The following is a 27,529-nucleotide window of genomic DNA, read 5'->3' as shown; positions in this document are numbered from 1 at the left end:
AAACGCAGTGGCCCTGAAGCCAGTGCAAGGCAGATTTTTGTCGTAAAAAAGAAAACGCGACGAAAGCCGAGTTTAGGAGGATTTCCAGGAATTTATTTCATCGCAGTTTTCCAGTTTTATTCTTTATTAGGATTTCTGGGGGAAGAGCAAAGAGTGCTCGCTCTCTCCAAACTCACGTGGCCTAATAAAGAGGTTGTTAAAAGACACGCACACACACAAAAAGCCGGTTTAAGTTGCAGCTTGGCGAGAGGAGGAGGAGTGGAAATTGAAAAAGAGCAACCGAACTCCATCACAGACGTCGCAACCTCCTCTCCCGTCCCAAGGGGAAATCTTCCCGTTTATCCGACGGATGTGGGAGCTACGGTGGAGAGCCACAGATGGGGAAACCGTGAGCCTCCTAGGCTGAGTAAGAGGTGGTTTTACACCGAGGTGGAGCGCCCCGCGCAGGCCACATACAACAAGGGAGGTGCTCTGCTCAATACCCCCACCTCCACCCCAAGTTCATCTAAGACAGGGGTGTCCAAACTTGGGAACTTTAAGACTTGTGGACTTCAACTCCCAGCTGGGGAATTCTGGGAGTTGAAGTCCACAAGTCTTAAAGTTCCAAAGTTTGGACACCCCTGATCTAAGAAGATGGAAATATTGCTGGTTCACACTTCCAAAGAATGTATGCCTTCCCGCTGGAAGCGGACGAGTCTCGCCAACTAGCTTGAGTAAAAACCAAGGGTAACCACCCCGTGAAGGTCAAATAAGTCAAGATGGCGGCTAAAATCTGCAAGGGAAGCCCTATCTATTTTTTTTTTTTTTTAATGTGGGCCTTGAAGCTTGCAGGGCTGCAGCCGCCATCTTGCCTCGGCCCTCCCCTCTTGTTAAAAACAAAAACCCTGTTACCGAAGAAACAACATTTGTCAAAATTAAAATTGAAATTAAAAATCTCGGTCCTTTTCCCCGGGAGTCGAGTTTGGGATATCTGTCAATATTAGTGGTTTTTTGGGGGGGTAAATAAGACAGGATTCGTGATCGGAAGTCAGGCCTGGTCATTCTTGACTGCCGGGCCTCTTTAGCACCGCGCTGTACTTCGTGGCCCCGTTTTCGGCTCTCAGGACCACGTCCACCAAGGCGAATATGGAGATGACCTTGAGCGGGAGAGAGAAAGCCAAGCAAAAGTTTAGTTGGATCTCTGAGAGGTGATGCTTGTCAAATCCCAGAATTTTTGCCGCAAAAGTCACATCTATCGTTGCCACAAGTAGTCAGATACAGATTAACAGAATTGGAAGGGACCTTGTAGGTCATCTAGTCCAACCCCCTACCCAAACAGGAGACCCTACACCATTTTTGACTGGTGACAGTCCAGTCTCTTCTGAAAAACCTCCAGGGATGAAGCTCCCACAACTTCCGAAGGCAACTTCTGTTCCATGGGTTGATTGTTCTCACCGTCAGAACATTATTCCTTATTTCCAGGTTGAATCTCTCCTGGATCAGTTTCCATCCATTCTTCCTTGTCTGGCCTTTGGGTGCTTTGTAAAATAGCTTGACCCTCTCCTCTCTGGGGCAGCCCCTCAAATATTGGAAGACTGCTATCATGTCTCCCCTGGTCCTTCTCTTCACTAAACTAGCCATGTCTCTCTCTTTTCTTTTTTATTATTTTTTCCTTCCCTCCCTCCCTGCCTTCCTCTTCTTTCTTTCTTTCTTTCTTTCTTTCTTTCTTTCTTTCTTTCTTTCTTTCTTTCTTTCTTTCTTTCTCTCTCTTTTATTTCTCTTTCTTGTGCTTTGTAAAATAGCTTGACCCCTCCTCTCTGGGGTAGCCCCTCAAATGTTGGGAAATACTATCCTGTCTCTCCTGGTCCTTCTCTTCACTAGACTAGCCATGTCTCTTTTTTAAAAAATTATTTTCCCTTCCTTTCTTTCCTCCCTCCCTGCCTTCCACTTTCTTTCTTTTCTTTCTTGTGCTTTATAAAATAGCATGACCCCCTCCTCTCTGTGGCAGCCCCTCAAATATTGGAAGATGTTATCCTGTCTCCCCTGGTCCTTCTCTTCAATAGACTAGCCATGCCCAGTTCCTGCAACCGTTCATCGTAGGTTTTAGCCTCCAGTCCCTTAATCATAGTATTTGACTTATAACAGTTAGTTTAATGACCAAAGTTACAACTGCACTGATTACGACTGTTTCTCACACTTTACAACGGATGGAGCATCTCCCTGGACAGGTGATCAAAATTCGGATGCTTGGCAACTGACTCATAGTTATGACGGTTGCAGTGTCCTGGGGTCATGTGATCCTTTTTTGCGACCTTCTGACAAGCAAAGTACATCCATTTATCAATCAATCAATCAACCAATCAGAAGAGAACTGGAAGGGACCTTGGAGATCATCTAGTCCAACCCCCTGCTGAAGCAGGAGACCCTATACCAGGGTTGGCAAACCTTTTTGGCACCAGAACCCAAAAAACAACAACGGGCGATGGCTGGCATGCCCGGAGAGATGGCTCTGCATGCCACTTCCAGCACACAGGCCATAGGTTCACCATGACGGCCCTGCACCACTTCAGATAAATGGCTGTCCAGTCTCTTCTGAAAAACCTCCAGTGATGGAGCATTTACAGCTTCTGGTGGCAAGCTGTTCCACTGGTTAATTGATCTCACTGTCAGGAAATTTCTCCTCAGTTCTAGGTTGCTTCTCTCCTTGATTAGTTTCCACCCATTGCTTCTTATTCTACCCTCAGGTGCCTTGGAGAATAGCTTGACTCCCAAATCTTCTTTGTGGCAACCCCTGAGATATTGGAACACTGCTATCATGTCTCCCCTGGTCCTTCTTTTCATTCAACTAGACATCCCCAGTTCCTGCAACCGTTCTTCATATGTTTTAGCCTCCAGTCCCCTAATCCTCTTTGTTGCTCTTCTCTGCATTCTTTCTAGAGTCTCCACATCTTTTCTACATCGTGGCGACCAAAACTGGATGCCGTATTCCAAGTGTGGCCTTACCAAGGCATCATAAAGTGGTATTAACCCTTCACGTGATCTTGATTCTAACTCTCTGTTTATGTAGCCTAGAACTGTGTTGGCTCTTTTGGCAGCTGCTGCACACGGCTGGCTCCTATTTAAATGGTTGTCCACTAGGACTCCAAGATCCCTTTCACAGTTACTACTACTGAGCAAGGTATCATCTATACTGGACTTGTGCATTTCATTTTTGTTGCCTAAATGTAGAACCTGACTCTTTTCACCATTGAATTTCATTTTATTAGATAGTGCCCAATGTTCAAGTTTGTCAAGATCCTTCTGTATCTTAAGACCTTATTGCATGCACAGCCGGTCCCCGCTATTTCCTGGGGGAAAGGAGGGGGAAATGCCCCACGCGCCCCTGCCATCCATGCGGAAGGGCCTCGCAGAGGCTGCTCCCGCAAACCCTAGCTACCGTGCCTCTTCTTTTAGTGGTGGGCGCAAAAAGAGTGGCATCTAGGGCTGGCAAGAGTGTGCCAGAAACAGAACTTCCGGCCCTCTCTGGATCAGCTGAGCCGCGGGACGAGGTTAAGGGGCCTCCTGCACCTCAAAAATAATAAGACCTCCCCGAAAATAAGGCCAAGCGCTTATTTCAGGGATCAAAAGAAAATAAAACCCTTTCTTGTTTTCGGGGAAACAAGGTAGCTTAACAGCTGCAGTTGTGGTTCACTTCACAACGGTGGCAAGAAAAGTCCCCAAATGGGGCAAAACTCCCTGAACAAATGCCTCGCTTAGCAACATAGATTTTGGGCTGTGATTGCGGTTGTAAGGCGAGGGCTACCTGTATTGCAAGGGCATAAACATTTCTCATTCAGGAGCAAATGTAGCTGTCGTTTTTCCTGGCATCGCTTCAGCCCTCTGACCCCATCAGCCTTCTCGGGAATGACTATCGCAGGCAAAGTCTGCCTTTTTTATGGAAACACATTGCAACTTTGGTTAATTATTTCTGATCCTCTTCCAGGGCAATATCAGCATTTGTCATTTTTACAGCCACTTTACCCTCGGGTTAATGTGGTTCGGTTGCCAAGGAAATCAGCTGGCGGGGCAGTCAGTGAGTTTACTTTACTTTGTTGTCACGGCAGCTCGTACAATGAAATTAAATGCAAACTTCAGTGCAGAATAGAACTATTTAAAAGATAAAACACAAACACGCATCTTTTGCATTCTATACAATTGAATGAAAAACCCTGGTATTGCATTCGTATTGCACTATACCAGGGGTTGGCAAACTTAAACACTCAAAGAGCCATTTGGACCCGTTTCCCACAGAAAAGAAAACACCGGGAGCCACAAAGGTACTAACCGGAAGCCCCCCGTTCAATTCTGGAGCTGACCGGAAGTTCAGTTCCTCCACCATAGAGTCTCCTCCTAGCGCGGCATACTTTTTCCTCTACCTGTCCTAACCGAAAGCCCTATCAATTGTGGAGACAACTGGAAAACCCTCCCCTTGCCATAGAGTCTTCTCTCCTGGCGCACCGTGCTTCTCCCCCCCCCACCCACCGGAAGTTCCTCTCAAAATTGTGGCGCCGACCAGTGACGGAGCCGCAGCAGAGGGAGGAAAGAGCCACATGCGGCTCCAGAGCCGCAGTTTGCTAACCTCTGCTCTATACGGTACAGTTCAATATGGTTACTGCAGTGGGATAGAAGCTGTTTTTTAGCCTACTTGTCCTTGTTTTTATTGTCCTGTTCTGTCTTTCTTTTGGTGCTGTCCATGGGGTTCATGGAGAAGATACTGGAGCAGGTTGCCATTTCCTCTTCCAGTAGATCACATTTTGTCAGGACTCTCTGCTATGACCTGCCCATCTTGGGCACCGCATAGCTCCTTGCTTCATTGAGCTACGCAAGCCCCTTCACCGCGACAAGGCAGTAATCCATGAAGGAGATCATGAGAAAAGGCCGGGCGAGATGGATCAAAAGTTGGAATTGAGATTGCCGGGAGAAATATCAACAGCCTCAGATACGCAGAGGGTACCACTCGAATGGCGGAAAGTGAAGAGGAACTAAAGAGCCTCTGGATGCGGGCGAAGGAGGAAAGTGCAAAAGCTGGCTTGAAAGTCAACATTAAGGAAACTAAGATCATGGCATCCAGGCCCTCTCAATTCCTGGCAAATAGATGGGGAAGAAATGGAGGGAGTGACCAATTTTATTTCTCTGGACTTCAAGATCACCGCAGATGGAGACATGCAGCCAAGAAATTAAAAGACGCTTGTTCTTGGGGAAGAAAGCTATGGCAAATTCAGACAGCATCCTAAAAAGCAGAGACATCACCCTGCCAACAAAAGTGTGTCTAGTCAAGGCTACAGTTTTCCCAGTAATGGATGGCTGTGAAAGTTGGACCATAAGGAAGGCTGAGCGCCAAAGAATAGAGGCCTTTGAACTCTGGGGCTGGAGAAGACTCCTGCATTGAGTCCCTTGGACTGCAAGGCCATCCAACCGGTCAGTCCTAGAGGAGATCAACCCTGGCTGCTCTTTAGAAGGCCAGATCCTGAAGAGGAAACTCAAAGAGTTTGGCCACTTAAGGAGAAGGAAGAAAGACTCCCTGGAGAAGAGCCTCATGCTGGGAAAGACTGAGGGCAAAAGAAGAAGAAGGGGACGGCAGAGAAGGAGGTGGCTGGATGGAGTCACCGAAGCTATCTATCTATCTATCATCTATCTATCTACCTACCTACCTACCTACCTACCTACCTACCTACCTACCTACCTACCTACCTATCTATCTATCTATCTATCTATCTATCTATCTATCTATCTATCTATGATATTCTAAAACCCAAATACTTTGCCACCTAATGAGAAGGAAGAAAGACTCCCTGGAGAAGAGCCTCATGCTGGGAACGATGGAGGGCAAAAGAAGAAGAAGGGGACGGCAGAGAAGGAGGTGGCTGGATGGAGTCACCGAAGCTATCTATCTATCTATCTATCTATCTATCTATCTATCTATCTATCTATCTATCTATCTATCTATCTATCTATCTATCTATCTATGATATTCTAAAACCCAAATACTTTGCCACCTAATGAGAAGGAAGAAGGACTTCCTGGAGAGGAGCCTCATGCTGGGAACGATGGAGGGCAAAAGAAGAAGAAGGGGACGGCAGAGAAGGAGGTGGCTGGATGGAGTCACTGAAGCAGTCGGTGTGTGTTTAAATGGACTCCATAGGATGGCAGAGGACAGGAAGGCCTGGAGGAACATGGTCCATGGGGTTGCGATGGGTTGGACACGACTTTGCAACTAACAACAACAACCATCTGCCAGATGGTAATAGTTTAAAAAAAGGGTGGACTTTGGACGAATCACCAGGAGACCGGGAGTTCTAGTCTCACCTTAGGCATGACAGCCAACTGGTGACTTTGCACCAATCACCAGGCGTCTGTCCCATCTCTCCCCCTCCCCCCTGCCCCCCACCTCCCCTCCCCACCAGCCCAAGGAGGAGAACGACAAAGCTGATTCAGCCCTTGAAAAAATCCAGTTTTTAGGACCATGTAATGAAACGCCATAATATAAATTTACTTAAATTTAGTTACGCTTCACATAAAAAGAATGCAATAACAGCTATACTCAATGAAGGTTTAATAATTATAATAATTGTATACATAGATATTAGATTGATGATATTAATAATGGGGGGGGGGGGGAAACCTGGAATTGGAAATTATTAGAGAATGTTGCCAATACAAAAATAATAGAATGACTTAGAATAGGAGGTTAAAAATACTTCATTATTGGATATATTGAAGATGATATAATGAATTACTGTAATATAAATGAATTTATATTTAGAATGCCTTGTTTAAATTGAAGAAACAATAGTGGTAATCAAGCAAATGAAGTGCTATAATAATAATAATGTATACAAATATATTTGATTGATGATATGTGACTTTAGATAAAGTTTAAGCTGATGACTATGGAAAGGACGCACCAAAACCTTGTAACCAATGACACGCTGTACGTAATTGAAGATGTTTTTATGTTATATGTCTTATTTGTTTATGTTTGTTTAAAAATAAAATTTTGTTTTAAAAAAAAAAGAAATCCACTTTGATACCCCTGATCTAGATACAAAATCAGAGACGGGGAAAGACCCCAATCGAATTCTTGGTCACTGAGATTGTGCCATCAGAAGCTCGCCCAGTGGCCCTTGACCGGATGGCACCAGTGGGAAGTAGGGCGAAGGTGGGGAGGGAGGGAGGGAGGGAGGGGCCAACGTTACCTGCCGTGGGGCGTCCTGCTCCGTGCTCTGCGGTTCCCACACCAGCGACAACTGTGGCTTTTTCCCCACTTTTTGGAACTGGAATCCCACCAACGGCAGAGCCTGCAAGGCAACAGGAGATGGAGTCAACGGGCGGAGCAGGATGGGAGATGGAGTCAACAGGGAGGAAGTGGGACGGGCCAGGAGGCAGAGGGGTATCAAGCAGTGAGGAATGCCCCCCCACACACACACAAATGAGAGACACCCCTGTCTACGTATAGGCCTTTCCCACCCCATTCTGTATTTTGCACGTTTCTATTTTTGTAACCTTTTATTTATATTGTTTGGTCTTTTAATATGGTCTTTTAATATGGTAAGCTGCTCAGAATTACCCTGGGGGTAAGATGGGCAGCGGATAAATTTAATTAAAAAAAGTACCGTATTTTTCAGAATATAAGACGCTCTGAAGTATAAGACGCACCTAGCTTTGGGGGAGGAAAACAAGGGGGGGGGGGAAATCTGCCTCTGCCTCCCAGCAATTTGCCTCCTTGCAACAAACAGCAAACAGTGCAGACAATATACACTGTTTGTGGTGTTACATTTCAGACTGTGCTTGTAAAATTGATGTGCTTTTTGGAACTAAAGTTATTCTCTGCTATCTAAAAGAAGGTACAATAGCACTGGGCCTCTTCAGATCAAGCATTTATTTTAAAAAGCTTCTTCATTTTGTTAAGCCGTCTAGAATAATAATAAAGCAGTCTTTGAAAAATAAGTCTAATAATTTGAACATTCTATAGGTCTTTATTGACTTACCTCCTTGCAGCAAACAGCTTGATTAGCACAAGAAAAAAAAATCTGCCTCTGCCTCCCAGCAATTTGCCTCATTCAGCAAACAGCAAGTTTCACTTTCAATTTCAGCCTGGGCCTCCCGATCATCAGCTGTTTCAGGCTGCAGGGTTTGCTATAGCCCAGCGATGGCGAACCTTTTCTAGCTCGCGTGCCATAAGTAGGGGGAGCGCAGGGGGGTAGTGTGCGGGCGTGCCGCACCCATAATGCAATGCGTGACCCCTCAGTGCGCATGCGCACACTACAGGCCCAACCCCCATTTTTTGCATGCTTTTTTTGCCCTCTCCAGGCTCCAGAGGCTTTATAGGAGCCTGGGGAGGGCGAAAACAGCCTCCCTGCCCGCCCCCCCCGCCCCCCCGGAAGCCCTCTGGAGGCTTAAGGGACCTTCAGGATGCTTCCTTGAAGCCTCCGGAGCAGACAAAATGCACCTCTGAGCAAACCGGAAGTGACTTCCAGTTTGCTCGGAGGGTCGTTTTCAGGCCTTAGGCTTGAAAGCCAGCGGTGTGACTTTGAACCAATCGCCAGGGGTGGCTTACGGCTTGTGTTACTGCCGGTTTGCTGAGGGGCATGCTGCAGGTGCAGTAGCAAAAGAAAAAAAATGCTTCTGCGCATGCGCAGAGGCAAAGAACAAGATGGCGGTGCCTACGCTACCGCTAACAGAACCAGTTCGGGGGCATGTCTGGCCGAGTTACTACCTAGGCAGCCGAACCAGTAGGAACTGACCTCTGAGGTTGGCTGTAGTTCTGTGCATGAAAGACAGCTGGATAATAATAATAATTAATAATTTATTAAATTTCTAGACCGCCCCCTCTCCCCGGAGGGACTCGGGGCGATGACTTTGGCCCCGTCATTCTCACTCGGCCTCAGCCGACCTCAGAGGATTGTTGTCGTGTATTAGGAGGAAGGCCTATGTCCATGATGGCGAACCTGTGGCGAGCCATTTGTCAGGGCGGGCGAGGCGTTGCATGCATGCACTGGCCAGCTGACTTCGGCCTTCTTTTGAGGCTGTTTTTCGCCCTCTGGTGCACGAAAAACCGGCCCTACGGGCAAACCGGAAGTTCAGGAACGGACGTCTGGATTCCTCATAGGTCCATTTTTCGCCCTGAAGCCTCCGGGGAAGACTAGGGGCTGTTTTCGCCCTCCCCAAGCGCCTAGAAAGCCTCTGGAGCCTGGGGAGGGCGGAAAAAACCACACCCAAAGTGGGGGAGGGGGAAGTTTGCTGGTCACAGGTACATGCGTGGGGTGGGTGGTTTGCGCACATAGATTATGGGTGTGGCACGCCTGCGCACGACCCCCCTGCACTCCCCCCCGCCTTTGGCACAGGAGCCTCCCCGGGCCCTCCGGAAGGGCGAAAAATCAGCTAGCTGGCACGCCCATGCGGCTCAGATCTGACACCTGCCGTGCCAGCAAATATGGCTGTGACGTGGGTGCCACAGTTTCGCCATCTCGGGTGTAGGGTCTCCTCCTAGGGCTGGGGGTTGGACTAGATGACCTACAAGGTCCCTTCCCATGCTGTTAATCTGTATCTATCTCTATCTGACTGCCTGTAGTTATGGATATCTCCAGAAGAAAAAGGGAAAGAAAGAATTGGGTCCAGCCTCCCATCCCAGCTCTTTCTGGCCTCATGCCCAGCGCTGCTAATCAGATCACCGGGGACCGACACGGCCTGCCGCCTGCCGACAATGAAAACCCACCAGATGCTGCCGAGTCCCGTTAGTGACAGCGGAAATGAAATCCAACATCTCCCTGCAGGATCATTGGGAGGCCAGAATTGCCTGCTTGGCAGGATCTGCTCTGCTATAATGACCGCGCCGGGAGGGCATAACGGTCCTGGCTTCTGCGAAGGGCAGATGGAGGCACAGCCGGTACCGGCCCAGCATCCCCAAACAGTGATCGGAGAAGGGGAGGGAGGGCAGCACACGGAACAAGGCAGGTGGGTGCTCTGACCGAGCCTTCCCGAGAGCATGAAGCAAATTCCTTGTCCTGACAAAAAACCTCTTTTATTAATTTCCTGTGAATTCTGCTCCTTCACATCCAGCAAAGTCTTTCAAAAGGAGGATTTACGGTCACAGACCTTATCTGGCTTGGAGAGCTGCCAGGCCAAGATCTGCAAAACCTGGCAAGGAGCCTTGGAAAGTCACGAACCAATGAAGCGAACTCATGGTCTCCTGCAAACTCCACTCCCCTTTCACCCCTCTTTTATTTCCTCTGGGAGGGGCCATTCAGCGTCCACCTGTGGCCTTACTCCCAAGTCGACCCCTGTTCTTTAGCTGTTCCCTTCGTCTGGCAGCTCTGCGCATGCGCACACTGGGAACAGGCTCCAGCTGTTCTTCTGCCCCACTGATCTCCGACTCCGAAGGCAGCTGATAACTGTCAGACGGCCCTGGCCCCCTCTCTGCCTCCGACCCAGAGCCCTCCTCAGAGCCTTCCCCAGACTCCAGGACTGGCCCATCTTCCTCCCCAACCTCCTCACTCTCCGAATCTGCTGCCAGCTCCAATGGCCGCTCGCGTGCCACAACAGTGGGAGCTCTCGTCCCTCTCCAAACGGGCTCCTGAACTGCCTTGCACGGCAGAGCTGCGATAGGGCAGGAGAGGTAGTCCTCCACCCACGACCACAACTGAGCCCCACATTTCAATTGTTAAGTGAGACATCTGCTAAGTGAGGTAGGCAGAAGATCACCAACCCTCAGACAGCCCGGATTTCTGGCCAGGAAATGGATTCCAGCTTAGCAATGGAGGCCTTCCGTTCTCTGAATACAGAGAGTCCTCGACTTATGACTGCAATTGAGCCCTAAAATTTCCATTGTTAAGCGAGACAGCTGCTGAGTGGGTTTTGCCTCATTTTTACAACCTCTCTTGCCACAGCTGCAGGAGGAGGAGGAGGAGGAGGGGTGGGAGGTGGGGTCAGCATCAAGGCAACCTGAGAGCTCCGAGGGGGAAGAGGGAATGGAGCTGGCAGAGGGGGGGGGGGAGAGGCGGAGCCTGGGCCGTCCGTCAGCCCTCAGACAGAGAGTCAATAGCCCCCAGGTCTGGGGGGGGGCTGATGAGGAAGAGGAGGAACAGCTGGGTCCAGTGCCTGATGCGTGGATGTGCAGAAGGTAGAGGAGAGGAGAGCAGTGGAAATCTATGGGCCGGTCCTTGGGAAGGAAGAGCCACCGCTGCTAGCGAAGCCCCACCCTAGCTCTGGGGATAAAAGGCAAGGGGTGGAGATGGATAGATGTGGCAGGCAACTATTCAGCTCCGGGATGGACGGACTTGTTAGCCTAAGAGAGAAACGTTTTGCCGGGGCTGCCGGGGCTCCTAATTAAGGGAATCGTTGATTAATTACAGAGGGTTTGTTGCTGTGCCAGCCAGGGAATCGCATGGACTCACGTTGCAATAAATGCGCTTCTGGACTCCAAACCGCAGCACTAGGACGTCAAAAGCCTCGCTCAGCACGCCCATCACCATGGCCTCCGACTCCAGCGGTCCACACTCCTGCGAGGCACAACACACACAGAAAGAGGGAGGGATGAGCAAAGCGGAGCGGCCCCTTCGTTCCACCCAGGAGATTTGAACCTGGTTCCCATCCAAGCCTCCTAAACCACCAAAAATTGATGTTGCCGAGCGAAACGGTGATTAAGGGCCCCGTTTTATGACTTTTCTTGCCTCCGCGATTAAGGGACTCAGTGCAGTTGTGAAGTTAGGAACATGGTTGTTAAGTGAACCGGGCTTCCCCGTGGACTTTGCTTGTCAGAGAAGTCGCAAAAGGGGATCGCTTGATCCCCGGCACATCGTCCTAAATATGAGTCGGTTGCCGAGCATCTGAATTTTGCTCAGGTGGCCATGGAGACGCTGCGTCAGTCACAAGTGTGAAAAATGGGTCCTAAAGTCATTTTTTTTCAGTGCCGTCGTAACTTTGAACAGTCACTAAATGGACTGTCGTAAGTCAAGGACTGCACGTATCGGTATTTTCATTGAAAAATTCGTAGGTCCCCCCCACCCAAGAGAAAAATCTCCCCTGTGGCCCATTTGGGGATCGGTGTTTTTCCGCTTGGCAGCTTTTAAGATGTGTGGACTTCAACTCCCAGCATTCCTAAATCAGGTCATGTGGACTTCAACTCCCAGCATTCCCCAGGCAGCATGGCCAGAACTGAAGTCCACAGCTGAGAAACTCTACTATATGTGTAGAGTTTCTCAACTGATTTACAATCATTCGCTTAGTGTCCTTTTGAAGTTACAACGGCACTGAAAAAAGTGACTTATGGCTGTTATTCACATTTACGACCACTGTCACGTCCTCCTGGTCAAAGTTACAACAGCACTGAAAAAAGTGATTTATAACCGTTATTTACACTTACGACTGTTGTCATGTCCACACCAAAGCTCTTGGCAGCTCATATTTATGATGGTTGAAGTCAGAAGTGGGTTTTACATGATTTTACCACCGGTTTGCCATGCACCAAAAATGTGCGCATGTGCCTCCTGTGCATGCGCTTTGCTCGTGCGTGCAACTCGCACGAATGCACTTTGCTCGTGCGTGCAACTCGCACGAATGCACTTTGCTCGTGCGTGCAACTCGCACGAATGCACTTTGCTCGTGCGCGCAACTCGCACGAATGCACTTTGCTCGTGCGCGCAACTCGCACGAATGCACTTTGCTCGTGCGCGCAACTCGCACGAATGCACTTTGCTCGTGCGTGCAACTCGCACGAATGCACTTTGCTCGTGCGTGCAACTCGCACGAATGCACTTTGCTCGTGCGTGCAACTCGCACGAATGCACTTTGCTCGTGCGTGCAACTCGCACGAATGCACTTTGCTCATGCGTGCAACTCGCACACATGCATGCAGCTTAGAAAACATGGCTAAATAGGGCAGTATAGTGCTAGGGGTGGGTAGGTGCCACCCACAGGTCGCCACTACCGGTCACCCAAACCAGCCCAAACCGGATGACTGCTACCACTGGTTGAAGTGTCCCGAGGTCACGTGATTCCTTTTTTGCGACATTCCAACAAGCAAAATCAATGGGAATTCACTCAACTATGTTACTCACTTAGCAACTGCAGTGGTTCGCTTAACAGCGGCGGTGAGAAAGTTCGTAAAATGGGCACAACTTGTCTTAACAATGTTTCGTTTAATGAACGGAAATGAACCGATGAAAGAAAGGCGATGTTTATTCCAGCAGACGGGGACTCTGCAAACACAACACCTGGCCAATTTTCAGAGGTCCCTCCCGTCCCGTCCCCCGTGCCTGTCCCTCCCCTCCGGGGTCCCAAATGGGCCTCGGACCCCTGACCTTGACAAACACAGCAAAGAAGAGGTCGACGCTCAGTTCCTGCACTCGCTTGGAAGCCATCTTGCGGTCGTTGCAATGCTCTGCTTGCTTCTGTATCTCAGCCTCCTCCATCTGTGGGGCAGGACTCAGCCCTTGAAAAGAGACAACATCTGGTTGTTAGTAGCCTGGGGGAGACCCCTGCCCACCCACCCCCGCCGTTTTCTTGGGGTGGTAGGTGCTGTGAGAAAATCTCTTCCTACACCTATATTCTTTGATCCTATACCAGTGGTGGGTTCCGGATCCCATTGCAACAAAGCCCAGCATTCCCCACATGCATCCTTACCGCAGCGACGCATCCGCGACCCTCCAGCTGCTTGGCAGAGTGTCGTGCAGGCGCTGTACGCCCTGTGCACATGCGGGAAGCGCCGAAGAGCTCAAGTACAGGTAAGGAGCTCGGGTGGGCCCTCCAGAGCACCGTACAGGAATGGTACCTGGTGCTCCCGGCAGGCACCAGTACGCCTATCTTGGGGCTTACCGCCTGCAACCCACCACTGTCCTATACCTATGCTCCTGTAGGCCTATGTTCTTATTAGAGACCTTATAAGTTGGTATATATTAAAGTGCTTGCTTGAGACTTGCAGACAAATGAAAATTGTAATCCTTACTGTGAAAACCTTATAACAGGGGTGTCCAAACTTGGGAACTTTAAGACTTGTGAACTTCAACTCCCAGAATTCCCCAGCCAGCCATGCTGGCTGGGGAATTCTGGGAGTTGAAGTCCACAAGTCTTAAAGTTCCCAAGTTTGGACACCCCTGCCTTATAACATGCAGTATAATCAGTTTTGAGATATTTTTAAATGTAAGCTATCTGGGACATGAAGAAATAAGGAAATGAACGTTGCAGAGGGGAGGAAATCTCTGAAGGGGACATGGAAATGCGGTAAACGAAGGATGGCACTGGGAGGAGAGGAAGTTGCCCTGGTAATATTCCAGGGGAACAGAAGGTATGTGAATAAAAGCTATAAAAGTGAAGGGTTGCAATCATGTCGGGGCCATTGATGGTAGTTGCTCCTCACTGGACATACCGTATTTTTCGGAGTATAAGACGCACCTTTTTCACTCAAAAAAGAGGCTGAAAATCCGGGTGCGTGTTGTACGCTGAATACAGCATTTTTGGCCTCCCAAAACCCTGTCCCATTTGCAAAAATAGCCATGCATAGCCTTTAGGAAGCTTCCAGAGTGCTCCTGGGGGCTGGGGAGGGCAGAAACGAGAGAAAAGTGGGCCCTTTTTTTTGCTCAATTTTGCCTCCCCCCCCCAGCCCCTGAGAGCACTCTATAAGCCTCCTAAAGGCTATGCATGTCATTTTTTTGACAAAAAATAGGCCATTTTGGGGAGAGTTTCTGCAGAGTGCAAAAACTTTTTTTAAAAAAAATCCCCTCTTCAGAACCTTGGTGCATCTTATACTCCGGTGCATCTTATACACCGAAAAATACAGTAGCTGCTATCTCTGACCATTGTTGCAATGAGAAAATATGTAAGTATATTCTCGCTGAAGTATTGATGTAAATCCCTGACATTTTCACGTTTGAACTAATCATGAAATTAAAAAAAACCTTTTGATTCAAAGTGGAATTGTGGTTGCAGTCTTGCATTTCTATTTTTTTAGTGTCTCCCGTTTTATGACAGTCCCGAGCACAGCCCACCAGCCGTCCATGCCCTACAGAAAAAAACCCTGACTTTTGCACCTTCTAGAGTGCAGAAAGGGGTGTTGGTTGACTGGGAAAAGGAACATAGAATGAGGGTAGTGCTTAAGGGGTTAAGCCAGTTAGGAGACTTTGGACCAATCACCAGGAGACTGGGAGTTCTAGTCTCACCTTTGGATATGACAGCCAGGTGGGTGACTTTGGACCAATCACCAGGAGACTGGGAGTTCCAGTCTCACCTTTGGATATGACAGCCAGGTGGGTGACTTTGGACCAATCACCAGGAGACTGGGAGTTCCAGTCTCACCTTTGGATATGACAGCCAGGTGGGTGACTTTGGACCAATCACCAGGAGACTGGGAGTTCTAGTCTCACTTTAGACATGACAGCCAGATGGGTGACTTTGGACCAATCACCAGGAGACTGGGAGATCTAGTCTCACCTTTGGATATGACAGCCAGGTGGGTGACTTTGGGCCAATCACCAGGAGACTGGGAGTTCTAGTCTCACTTTAGACATGACAGCCAGACGGGTGACTTTGGACCAATCACCAGAAGACTGGGAGTTCTAGTCTCAGTTTAGACATGACAGCCAGATGGGTGACTTTGGACCAATCACCAGGAGACTGGGAGCTCTAGTCTCATGTCTGACAGCCAGATGGGTGACTTTGGACCAATCACCAGGAGACTGGGAGTTCTAGTCTCACTTTAGACATGACAGCCAGACGGGTGACTTTGGACCAATCACCAGGAGACTGGGAGTTCTAGTCTCAGTTTAGACATGACAGCCAGATGGGTGACTTTGGACCAATCACCAGGAGACTGGGAGCTCTAGTCTCATGTCTGACAGCCAGATGGGTGACTTTGGACCAATCACCAAGAGACTGGGAGATCTAGTCTCACCTTTGGATATGACAGCCAGATGGGGGACTTTGGACCAATCACCAGGAGACTGGGAGTTCCAGTCTCATCTTTGGATATGACAGCCAGGTGGGTGACTTTGGAGCAATCACCAGGAGACTGGGAGATCTAGTCTCACCTTTGGATATGACAGCCAGATGGGTGACTTTGGATCAATCACCAGGAGACTGGGAGTTCTAGTCTCACTTTAGACATGACAGCCAGATGGGTGACTTTGGATCAATCACCAGGAGACTGGGAGTTCTAGTCTCACTTTAGACATGACAGCCAGACGGGTGACTTTGGACCAATCACCAGGAGACTGGGAGTTCTAGTCTCACTTTAGACATGACAGCCAGATGGGTGACTTTGGATCAATCACCAGGAGACTGGGAGTTCTAGTCTCACTTTAGACATGACAGCCAGACGGGTGACTTTGGATCAATCACCAGGAGACTGGGAGTTCTAGTCTCACTTTAGACATGACAGCCAGATGGGTGACTTTGGACCAATCACCAGGAGACTGGGAGTTCTAGTCTCACATTAGACATGACAGCCAGATGGGTGACTTTGGACCAATCACCAGGAGACTGGGAGTTCTAGTCTCACCTTAGGCATCTCTCTCTGTCTCGTCTCTCTTGTGAGTGAATGAATGAAGAGCACTCAGTTGAGGAAAGACGCTCTACTGAAGGAGAGTCCGACCTTGGCAACTTTAAGACTTGTGGACTTCAAGTACCAGAATTCTCTACAGATCTTAAAGTTGCCACGGTTGGAGAGCCCTGCTCTATGCTTCCCTAGAGGCAGCCAGCTAGCCCATCATCCTGAAAAACTCACCCAGCGAAGCCGAAAGTAGCCGGTGTACCACGATGTCCGGAAACCGGCGGATGGGCGACGTAAAATGGGTGTAGAGAGGCACGTTGAGGGCATAGTGGCGGAAGAGGGCTTCGTCCTTCAGCATGCCGGTACAGAAATAAACCGCCATCTGCAAAGAGGAGGGATGGATGGATCAGAAGCCACCAGCAACGGGGCTGGGAAGGAAGACGGAGGCCGTTCCAGCATGGCTGACGGTGAAAGAAGCTGCAAAGTTTTAGGAAGAGGAGGAGTAGGTGGGGAAGAGATACTCGGACGTCTCTCTCCATCTCAGGGAACATGGAGATCTGGGTGTCAGTCCAGAAAAGGCTTTGTAACAGGGGGATTCAACCTTGGCAACTTTAAGGCCTGTGGCTGGGGAATTCTGGGAGTTGAAGCCTGTCAGAGTATGAATGTTCATAGACTGGAACAGACATGGTAACAGGTCAGCCAATGAGGGCTGTTTGGAAACTGAAATAGTATTTGCTGTGCGAGCAACAAGGAGACAGCAAGGAGCGTGGGCGTGGCTTAGCTCTGCAGCTCTGAGTCTGTGCTGAGCTCTAAACTAGTCTGCTGCTCTGAACTGAAACTGAAACTGTTCTCTCCTCTGCCTGTGTTTTGCTTGTATTTGCTACCATGTTGGAAAAACCTGCTTTTGGTATTGTATATTTACTTCATGTGTTATATTATATATAAAGAGAAGTTAATGAATCCTGCTGAATCCGTTACCTGTGTGTGCTTTCTGGATGAAATTGCTGCAACGACACTCTGACAAAGTCCACCGGTCTTAAAGTTACCAAGGTTGGACACCTTCCACTTTATAGCAATAGCACTTAAGACATGTATATCGCTTTGTAGTGCTTTATAGCCCTCTCTAAAGTGGTTTAAAGAGTCAGCCTTTTGCCCCCAACAATCAGGGCCTTCATTTTACCCACTGCGGAAGGATAGAAGGCTGAGTCAACCTTGAGCCTGGTGAGATTCGAACTCCAAAATTGCAGGCAGCCAGCAGAAGTAGCCTGCAGTACTGCACTCTAACCACTGTGCCACCACAGCTCTGTGTGTGTGTGTATGTGTGTGTATGTGTGTGTGTGTGTAAAAGAAGAAAAAGACATTGCGATCTCCGGAACTTTAAAATATATTGCTCACTTAGCTTTCGTTAGCCACTGCTAACATCAAACCATTAAAGAGATATCTGCCTTTATTCACTATTAATCCATTTGGCCACTGCATGCGTGATAGGCCAATCCTATATATGCGTGTGCACCAAACTGGAAGTAATGCTGGGAGAAACCCACCCCTGATACATACACATACATACATACATACATACATACATACATACATACATACATACAGCTTAACACATTACCGTATTTTTCGGAGTATAAGACGCAACCTTTTTCCCTCAAAAAAGAGGCTGAAAATCTGGGTGTGTCTTATACACTGAATACAGCATTTTTGCCTCCTGAAACCCTGCCAACTTCACCAAAATGGCCATGCAGAGCCGTTAGGAGGCTTTCAGAGAGCTCCTGGGGGCTGGGGAGGGCAGAAATGAGCGAAGAACGGGCCGTTTTATGCCCTCTCAGCCCCCAGGAGCACTCTATAAGCCTCCTTAAGGCTATGCATGCCCCCCCCTCTTTTTTTTTTTTTTGAAAAGAGGCCGTTTTGGGGAGGTCTGCAGAATGCAAAACCTTTTTTAAAAAATTTGCCTCTTCAAAATCTCGGTGCGTCTTATACTACGAAAAATACGGTACATTACATATGATAGCTTAATACAGGGGTGTCCAAACTTGGGAACTTTAAGACTTGTGGACTTCAACTCCCAGAATTCCCCAGCCTGGCTGGGAGTTGAAGTCCACAAGTCTTAAAGTTCCCAAGTTTGGACACCCCTGGCTTAATATAAACCGGAAACCTCCTCTTAGCCCAGGCCCCCAGTTATAAGCCTTGTGCTGAGATGAGCAGCAAACGAATGGAGTGAATAAAATCAAGTTCAAAATCAAAATAACTCTCCTGTCCGTTAACTCAGGGCTGCTGGCTTCTGCGCCAACTGTATACCTCCGGCTGGCCTTTTAGAGGCAGCCTCCACCACCTGCATTGTAATGCCCCCATTGGGCAGGGAGGGGTCCTTTGGGAGGGCCCCTCCTTCTTTCCTTCCTACCTGCATGGGACGAGAGAACATGTTGGTCAGCACCTCCTTCCTCGCCTCGCTGTATTGGTCATTCCCAAAGGTTTCATTCAGGCTTTTCTGGAAGAGAAAGAGAGAGAAACAGACGCAGACGTAAGGAGCGGAGCAAAGGTGGCTTGTGTCAGAATATTCATGGACGGGAATAGGACATGGTAACAGGTCAGCCATTTGGGGACTGGCTGGAATAGGATATGGTAACAAGGTCAGCCAATGTATGGGCATGGCAACTGGATCAGCCAATGGGAACTATTTGGAGACTGAGAGCTGTGCCCGATGGCTAGGAGCCTGGGCGTGGCTTGCCTGTGTAGCTCTGAGTCTGTGCAAGAGAACTAGTCAAGTCTGTCTGCTCTCTGAATTGAAACTGGAAACCAACCTCTCCTCTCTACCCCGTTGGAAGAATCTGCTGTTGGTATTGTACATTTATTGATGTGTTGTTGCGTATGTAAACAGAAGTGAATGAATCCTGCTGAATCAGTTATCTGTGTGTGCTTTCTGGGTTTGAATTTTTGCAACAAACTCTCTTGACACCTGTGCCTCCACGTTGCAGGGGGAGTGGGTGGTTGTTTGGTCTAGTGGTGAAAGTGCTGGTCTAGAGACCAGGAGAGGGTGAGTTCTAGTCCCATCTTCGACATGAATGCTGGCTGGGGGGCTTTGGGCCAATCACCAGGAGACGGTGAATTCTGGTCCTGCCTTAGTGTAAGCCATAACACTGATGTTGTTATCTAGCTGGATAATGAAACATCTGTAAGAGAACGACCATGTTCAGAGAGCACCAAGGACCCCACTGTCTTCCTCCTCCTCCTCCTCTTCCATCCACAAACCCCACTCCTTCTTAGCACTGATGATGTTACCTAGTTTGGTAACGAAACGTCTGCAAGAAGACCACCAAGCTCAGAGAGCACCAAGGACCCCACAGTCCTCCTCCTCCTTTCCACAAACCCCTCCCTTCCCACCTCCCTCTACGGTCTCCCTCTACTAACCCACTCCTTCCCTTCCCTTCCCTTCCTCTCCTTCCTCTCCTTTCCCTTCCATTCTCTCCTCTCCTTTCCTCTCATCTCCTCCTTTCCTCTCCTTTCCTTCCTTTTCTTTCCTCCTCTCCTTTCCTCTCCTCCTTTCCTTTCCTCCCTTTCCTTCCCTTCCCTTCCTTTACTTCCTCTCCTTTCCTCTCCTCCTTTCCTTTTCTTTCCTCCTCTCCTTTCCTCTCCTCCTTTCCTTTCCTCCCTTCCCTTCCTTTACTTTCTCTCCTTTCCTCCTCTCCTCTCCTTTCCTCTCCTCCTTTCCTTTTCTTTCCTCCTCTCCTTTCCTCTCGTCCTTTCCTTTCTTCCCCTTCCTTTCCTCTCTTCCTTTCTTTTCCTCTCCTTCACCTCCTCTCCTTTCCTCTCCTTTCCTTTCCTTCCTATCTTTTACTCTCCTCCTTTCCTTTCCTTCCTCTCCTTTCCTCCTTTCCTTCCAGAGTCGTTTTCCAAGCTCCAAACCTTGGCTGAATGCAGCAGGAGCCCCTTTTTGAGTTCCCCCTCCCCCCCTCCCCTCCCCCTCCCCTCCCCTCCTGCCGCTTACTCACGTGCAAGGCCCCGGCACTGCTGCAGTCGATCTCCAGGCCCATCTGGTTGCAGAAGGCCATGAGGTCGTGGAGCATCTTGCTCTGAGGGGGGGGATGCCGGCGCAGGAGAGCCTGGGTGGGGAAGGAGCGGTAAATCCGATGGGCCACTGCCATGTTGGCCAGCAGCATGAATTCTTCCACCAGCCTGGAGGAAGCAAGGAAAAAGCGAAGACGGGTGAGGGGCAGGGAGGAGGACCAGGCTGTTCTGACCGAGGCTTCCCGAGAGCATGAAGCAAACTCCTGGTCCCGACAAAAACCCCTTTTATTAATTGGCTGTGAATTCTGCTCCTTCACATCCAGCAAAATCTTTCAAGGGAGGATTTACAGTCACAGACCTTCTCTGGCTTGGAGAGCTGCCAGGCCAATCTCTGCAAAACCTGGCAAGGAGCCTCGGAGAGTCACGAACCAATGAAGCGAACTCATGGTCTCCTGCAAACTCCACTCCCCTTTCGCTCCTCTTTTATTTCCTCTGGGAGGGGCCATTCAACGTCCTCCTGTGGCCTTACTCCCAAGTCGACCCCTGTTCTTTAGCTCTTCCCTTCGTCTGGCATCACTGCACATGCACACACTGGGAACAGGCTCCAGCTGTTCTTCTGCCTCACTGATGTCTGACTCCGAAGGCAGCTGATAACTGTCAGACGGCCCTGGTCTCCTCTCTGCTTCCGACACAGAGCCCTCATCAGAGCCTTCCCCAGACTCCAGGACTGGCCCATCTTCCTCCCCAACCTCCTCACTGTCCGAATCTGCTGCCAGCTCTGCTGGTGGGTCACAACACAAGGGAGGAATAGGGATGGACAATCACATACAGGTAGTCCTCAACATACGACCACAATGGAGCCCAAAATTGATGTTGCTAGGGGAGACTTTTGTCAAGTGAGCTTTGCCCTGTTTTACAGCTTTTCTTGCTGCAGTTTTTTAACGGAATCCCTGTGGTTGTTGAAACGAGTCACACGGTTGTAAAGTGGATCTAGCCTTCCCCCTTGACTCTGCTTGTCAGAAGGACGCAAAGGGAGATCCCGTGACCTTGCGACCTTCGTAAAATGTGAGTCAACTGTCAAGCACCCGAGGGTAAATTACGTCCCCATGGGAATTCTGCAAAGGGTCATCAGTGTGAAAAATGTTCATAAATCACTTTTTCCTCTGCCACTGTAACTTCGTACGGTCACTAAATGAACTTTCGTAAGTTATTTATAATGCCTTGGTGAGGCCACACTTGGAATATTTGCATCCAGTTTTGGTCCCCACGATGTAGAAAAGATGTGGAGACTCTGGAAAGAGTGCAGAGAAGAGCAAGAAAGAGGATTAGGGGACTGGAGGCTAAAACATATGAAGAACGGTTGCAGGAACTGGGTATGTTTAGCTTAAGAGAAAGAAGGACTAGGGGAGACATGATAGCATTATTCCAATATCTCAGGGGTTGCCACAAAGAAGAGTGCCCTGCCCTCTCCATGAATATACACATGCCCCCCACATGCTCTCCACCCCTGTGCACATGCCCCCTTGCCTTCATGCGCAGCAGTGACCTGAAGACCAGCGGGCCAGTGGGAGGCATGGGTACATGCGTGGCAGAGCTGAACTGGGGCAACGGCTCACGTGCCCACAGAGGGGGGTCGACTAGAAGACCTCCAAGGTCCCTTCCAGCTCTATAATTTCATTATCCTGTTAAATGGCGCATAACCCACCAAGTTGTCTCCATGTGAGGAGGACACCTTGAGAAAGGACTTCATACGAAACCCTGAGCTGATGTCTTCTGCAGAAGATACTCGGGGCATAAGCTCCAGGCATTCAAAGGTGGAGAATCAAACCAGCTTTGGACGTTCCTCTTAACCACAACAGCCTTGCAAGGTATTCTCCAAGCATTGTTCTGGAGCAATTCCTTGACGTGTAAAGCTTCCGAGCTTCATTATTTTCATTTGTAGGAAGTTAGCGCCCACCCCTCTAGAAGAAGGAAATATCCTGGGAAATATTGAAAAAGGCAGAATATTATATTTTCCCTGGATCAGAAATGGAGAAACGTCTTTTTGGGAAGGAAGCAGACTCACTCTTAATAGCCCCCCACCTTTGACAGTCTGTTCTACATAACAAAGATCTCCCCCTTCAGCTCCAGGGCGATGGGATTAAGGTATGATAGTCTTAGCCCTTTACCCGTCTCACCACAGGGCGCCTGGGAAGAAGCAATCCTCAGCTAAACCTGGATTCACAGCCTAGAGAGTTGCCCCTGCATGGCCCCATGGGAGTCTGACAACCAATCAGAATACAAGATCAAGAGCCAGACAGGGTATAAAACCAGGATCTTTCAGCATCTTGCTCTCTTTTCCTTCTTCACCCAACATCTGGAAGCCTGGGATCCCCCTTTTCTGTTCAGGAGCTCAAGCCATGTAATCCTGTCCACCATTAAACCATCTTTCTAAGCAGCCTCTGTGTTTCCAGGGTCCTTTTCCCCACTTGGAGCTGAATCCAGAAGGACATTTCTTCCAGCACTTTATTTAATGTTTTATTCAATATTATTTAGATGTTTCATTACCGAAAGTGGATACATCATCATCAGTGCTAGAAGGGAGCACTGATAATGTTACTTATCGTAGTTTGGGTAATGAAATGTTTAGCTAAAAACAGTCAAGCTAAGGAACGCCTCGTTTTAACCCTCTTCTACCAATATTTTCCGTTATCCCAAAGGTGCTTTTTTCAGGAGGCAACGGGACTTTCTTGTTTTTCTTTTGAAGACGTTTCGCTTCTCCTCCAAGAAGCTTCTTCAACTCTGACTGGATGGTGGGGAATGGAAGCCAGAGCTGAAGAAGCTTCTTGGAGGAGAAGCGAAACGTCTTCAAAAGAAAAACAAGAAAGTCCAGCTGCCTCCTGAAAAAGCATCTTAGGGGGAAACCATGACCTGGTTGACTAATTTTAGTCAACCAGACATACTGTATATCATTATATATCATTATATATCATTATATATCATAGTCATATATATCATTCTCTGTAAAAATTCCTAAAGCTGATGCTATGCCATGGAAACACCACTGGGTGGCAGCGTTGTTCCCCATTTTAGACTTTCCTCCTTTATGAGATTCCCACAAAATTGGCCATGTGAACCTGCTCAGCTTTCCCAGCTGCACTAGGCGCGCAACAGACCGATACCATGCCTGTTGTGGGGCACACTCACAAAACAAACAAGCCAACAAAGAGAGCTGCCAAAAAAGCCAACACAGTTCTAGGCTGCATCAACAGAGGGATAGAATCAAGATCACGTGAAGTGTTAATACCACTTTATAAGGCCTTGGTAAGGCCACACTTGGAATACTGCATTCAGTTTTGGTCGCCACGATGTAAAAAAGATGTGGAGACTCTAGAAAGAGTGCAGAGAAGAGCAACCAAGAGGATTAGGGTACTGGAGGCTAAAACATATGAAGAACGGTTGCAGGAACTGGGTATGTTTAGCTTAAGAGAAAGAAGGACTAGGGGAGACATGATAGCATTGTTCCAATATCTCAGGGGTTGCCACAAAGAAGAGGGAGTCAAACTATTCTCCAAGGCACCTGAGGGCAGGACAAGAAGCAATGGGTGGAAACTAATCAAGGAGAGAAGCAACTTAGAACTGAGGAGAAACTTCCTGACAATTAATCAGTGGAACAGAAGTTGCCTCCAGAATTTGTGAATGCCCCAACACTGGAAGTCTTTAAGAAGATGTTGGATAGCTTTTTGTCTGAAACGGTATAAGATTTCCTGCCTAGGCAGAGGGTTAGACTAGAAGACCTCCAAGGTCCCTTCCAACTCTACTATTGTATTGTAGGACAGGCTGCCCAATTCACTAGTTCAACTGTGGTCAGGGGCAAGTTGCTTCTCTCCTTGATTAGTTTCCACCCATTGCTTCTTCTCCTGCCCTCAGGTGCCTTGGAGAATAGTTTGACTCCCTCTTCTTTGGGGCAACCCCTGAGATATTGGAACACTGCTATCATGTCTCCCCTGGTCCTTCTTTCTCTTAAGCTAAACATACCCAGTTCCTGCAACCGTTCTTCATATGTTTTAGTCTTCAGTCCCCTAATCATCTTTGTTGCTCTTCTCTGCACTCTTTCTAGAGTCTCCACATCTTTTTTACATCGTGGCGACCAGAACTGAATGCAGTATTCCAAGTGTGGCCTTACCAAGGCCTTATAAAGTGGTATTAACACTTCACGTGATCTTGATTCTATCCCTCTGTTGATGCAGCCTAGAACTGTGTTGGCTTTTTTGGCAGCTGCTGCACACTGCTGGCTCCTATTTAAATGGTTGTCCACTAGGACTCCAAGATCCCTTTCACAGTTACTACTGTTGAGCCAGGTGCCACCTATACTGTACCTGTGCATTCCGTTTTTGTTGCCTAAATGGAGGGGAGGCCGGAGGCCATTGCCTCCAGGGTAAATCTGGATCCTGAGGAGATTTTTCCCTCACAATCCCAATTTTGATCATGAGGAGTTTTTTTTTTTCTTCTCCCGGATGCTTCTCCAATCTCTACTTCCTTTCATTGAAAGGTGATTTTTCTTTTCAAAATCCTGGGGAACCTTCGTCTGCTGCCTATCAACAGCCACCTGCGAACCAAGCAGCCCTGTCTTCCAGCATTAATTCAGATTCACAGAGTTGGATGGGACCTTGTAGGTCATCTAGTCCAACCCCCCCCCGAAGCAGGAGACGCTGCACCTGTGATGGCGAATCTGTGGCATGTGTGATATAGGTGGCAAGCAGAGCCCTCTCTGTCGGTACGCCAGCTGTCATGCCAGCCCAGCTCCACCACACATGCGTGTGTGGCCCCCGCTGTCCAACTGATCTTCAGGTCTCTGCCATGCATGCACGGGGGGAAGGGCGCACATGCGGGGGTGCTTGCATTGCATTTGAGGGCCTGCGCAGTGCCCCCGTGACCCCATTTTGGTTCCCAGGTTGGTGTAGCCAGTCGTCCAGGCCCAGAATCGGCCTCTTGCCAACAACCAGGAAGCCAAGAATATGTGTGGGTGTGGGAGAGTGCATTTGCGGGGGTTGTGCATGTATCTGCGAGGTCTCACACGTATGCGTGAGGGCAGGGCACATGTGCATGTGGGGTGCGTGGGATTCGTGCACATGAGCTTTTTACACACGGCGACAAAATAAGTTAGCTGTCCCTGGTCCAGTCTACACCATTTCTGACGGACGGCGGTCAAGTCTCCAGGCCACATTTAAGTTTTGGGCTTTCAATTGTGCGGTAGATGCTTCTCCCATGAAAAAGTGAAGGATGTCCAGCTTGGATGCCGTGTCGGTTCAGGAGATCCTGAGATCTCGCCAGTGGGGGGTTTCCAGTGCAGTTGGAACGGGCTGGTGGCACCCTCATGGACGGGCACAGCGCGCGAATGCGTCTTAGCACCTCTGCGACACTCCAGCTGAGTGTCACGCAGGTGCTGTATGTGCCATGCGTGTGCACAGCAGTGCAGAAGCTTTAAAACACCAGTAAGGAGCTCGGGCTGGCGGGTGGGCCCTCCGGAGCACCGGAACGGAACGGTATCCAGTGCTTCGGGCTGGCTCTGGTACGCTTGTACTGGGGCGTACGGCCTGCAACCCATCACTGGATCTCGCCCATTCTAGGTCCGTCACAGTGGTGGGTTCTGGATCCCGATGCAACCGGTACGGTGCAACGGGGCCCAGCATCCCCACATGCACAGCATGCACGCACAGGCATGCGTCCTTACCTCCATGATGCCTGTGCGACGCCTCCGCAACGCTCCAGCTGCTCGGCGGAGCGTCGCACAGGCGCCTTACACTACGTGCGCAGAAGCGCCGAAGAGCTCAAATACAGGTAAGGAGTCCGGGCGGGCGCGCTCTCCCGAGCACCCGACCAGAATGGTACCCGGTGCTCCCGGCAGACACCGGTACGCCCGTATCAGGGCGAAATCGCCTGCAACTCACCCCTGGTCCCTCACCACATCAGCCAAGCCAAACCTAGCACTCAGGATCCCATCCAAGGATGAAGATTTGAACTTGGCACGTTGGGGGTAGCAGGGCCACGCTTCCAATATGCGTCTTTCTCGACCTCAGCCACTTTGAAGATGTGGGGACTCTACAAGTCCCAGGATTCCCCAGCCGCCAGCCGTAGGGAAGGAGGCCAGAGGGCAAGTTCAGGATCCCCAAAGATCTTGAGAGATTTGAACAGGGGACCCGATCCAACAAAAGGAAAGGTCACGTGGAGAAAAGGAAGGGGATTTTTTTACACCTGGGCAGGAAAACCCAAAAGTAGAAGCACGGATGAGGTGAAATCTGCGGAGCAAAAACAGTGAAAGGGATCTTGGAGTCCTTAATGGACGATCCCATAAAGGTGAGCCAGAGTGATTGGCCCACAGTCACCCAGTCAGCTTTGAATGGTCACTCAAGAAATGGTTGTAAGTAAAAAAAACTTACTTCCTTCTCTTTTCTTCCCTTCCTTCCCTTCCCTTTCTCCTCTCCTCTCCCCTCTTTTCCTTCCCTTTCTCCTTTCCTTCTTTTCCCTTCCCTTCCTTCCCTTCCTCCTTTCCTTTTTCCTTTCTTTCCCTTCCCATCCCTTTCTTTTCCCCTTCTTCAACCTTCCTTTCCTTCCCTTTCCTCTTCCCTTCCTTTTTCCCTTCTTTAGTCTTTCTTTCCTTTCCCCTTCCCTTCCTCTTCCCCTTCTTTAATCTTCCTTCCCTTCCCTTCCTTTTCCCCTTCTTTAATCTTCCTTCCCTTCCCTTCCTCTTCCCCTTCTTTAATCTTCCTTCCCTTCCCTTCCTCTTCCCCTTTTTAATCTTCCTTCCCTTCCCTTCCTTTCCCCTTCTTTAATCTTCCTTCCCTTCCCTTCCTTTTCCCCTTCTTTAATCTTCCTTCCCTTCCCTTCCTCTTCCCCTTCTTTAATCTTCCTTCCCTTCCCTTCCTTTTCCCCTTCTTTAATCTTCCTTCCCTTCCCTTCCTTTTCCCCTTCTTTAATCTTCCTTCCCTTCCCTTCCTTTTCCCCTTTTTTAATCTTCCTTCCCTTCCCTTCCTCTTCCCC

At 49.0% G+C, this 27,529-nt stretch overlaps 1 protein-coding gene across 2 annotated transcripts in view; it reads right to left on the bottom strand.

The window, feature by feature from the left end:
* Positions 1-52: 52 nt before the first annotated feature.
* The window catches only part of DIS3L2 (DIS3 like 3'-5' exoribonuclease 2), a 223,157-nt gene continuing 195,680 nt past the window's right edge, over positions 53-27,529 (bottom strand). For both annotated transcript variants that reach the window (XM_081956034.1, XM_081956033.1), the window contains 7 exons: positions 20,494-20,677; positions 18,906-18,992; positions 16,733-16,880; positions 13,317-13,447; positions 11,412-11,516; positions 7,215-7,316; positions 53-1,136 (listed from right to left, as the gene is read on the bottom strand). In XM_081956034.1, the coding sequence (XP_081812160.1) occupies positions 1,038-1,136; positions 7,215-7,316; positions 11,412-11,516; positions 13,317-13,447; positions 16,733-16,880; positions 18,906-18,992; positions 20,494-20,677 (856 nt within the window). In that variant the 3' untranslated portion in view covers positions 53-1,037. The remainder of the gene's footprint in view (positions 1,137-7,214; positions 7,317-11,411; positions 11,517-13,316; positions 13,448-16,732; positions 16,881-18,905; positions 18,993-20,493; positions 20,678-27,529) is intronic.

The sequence above is a fragment of the Natrix helvetica genome (assembly GCF_964273705.1).
Source record: "Natrix helvetica genome assembly, chromosome: 5".
In the NCBI taxonomy this organism is placed as follows: Eukaryota; Metazoa; Chordata; class Lepidosauria; order Squamata; family Natricidae; genus Natrix; species Natrix helvetica.
Note: the sequence above shows the minus strand (reverse complement) of the source record. Positions and strands in the feature narration are given on the sequence as shown.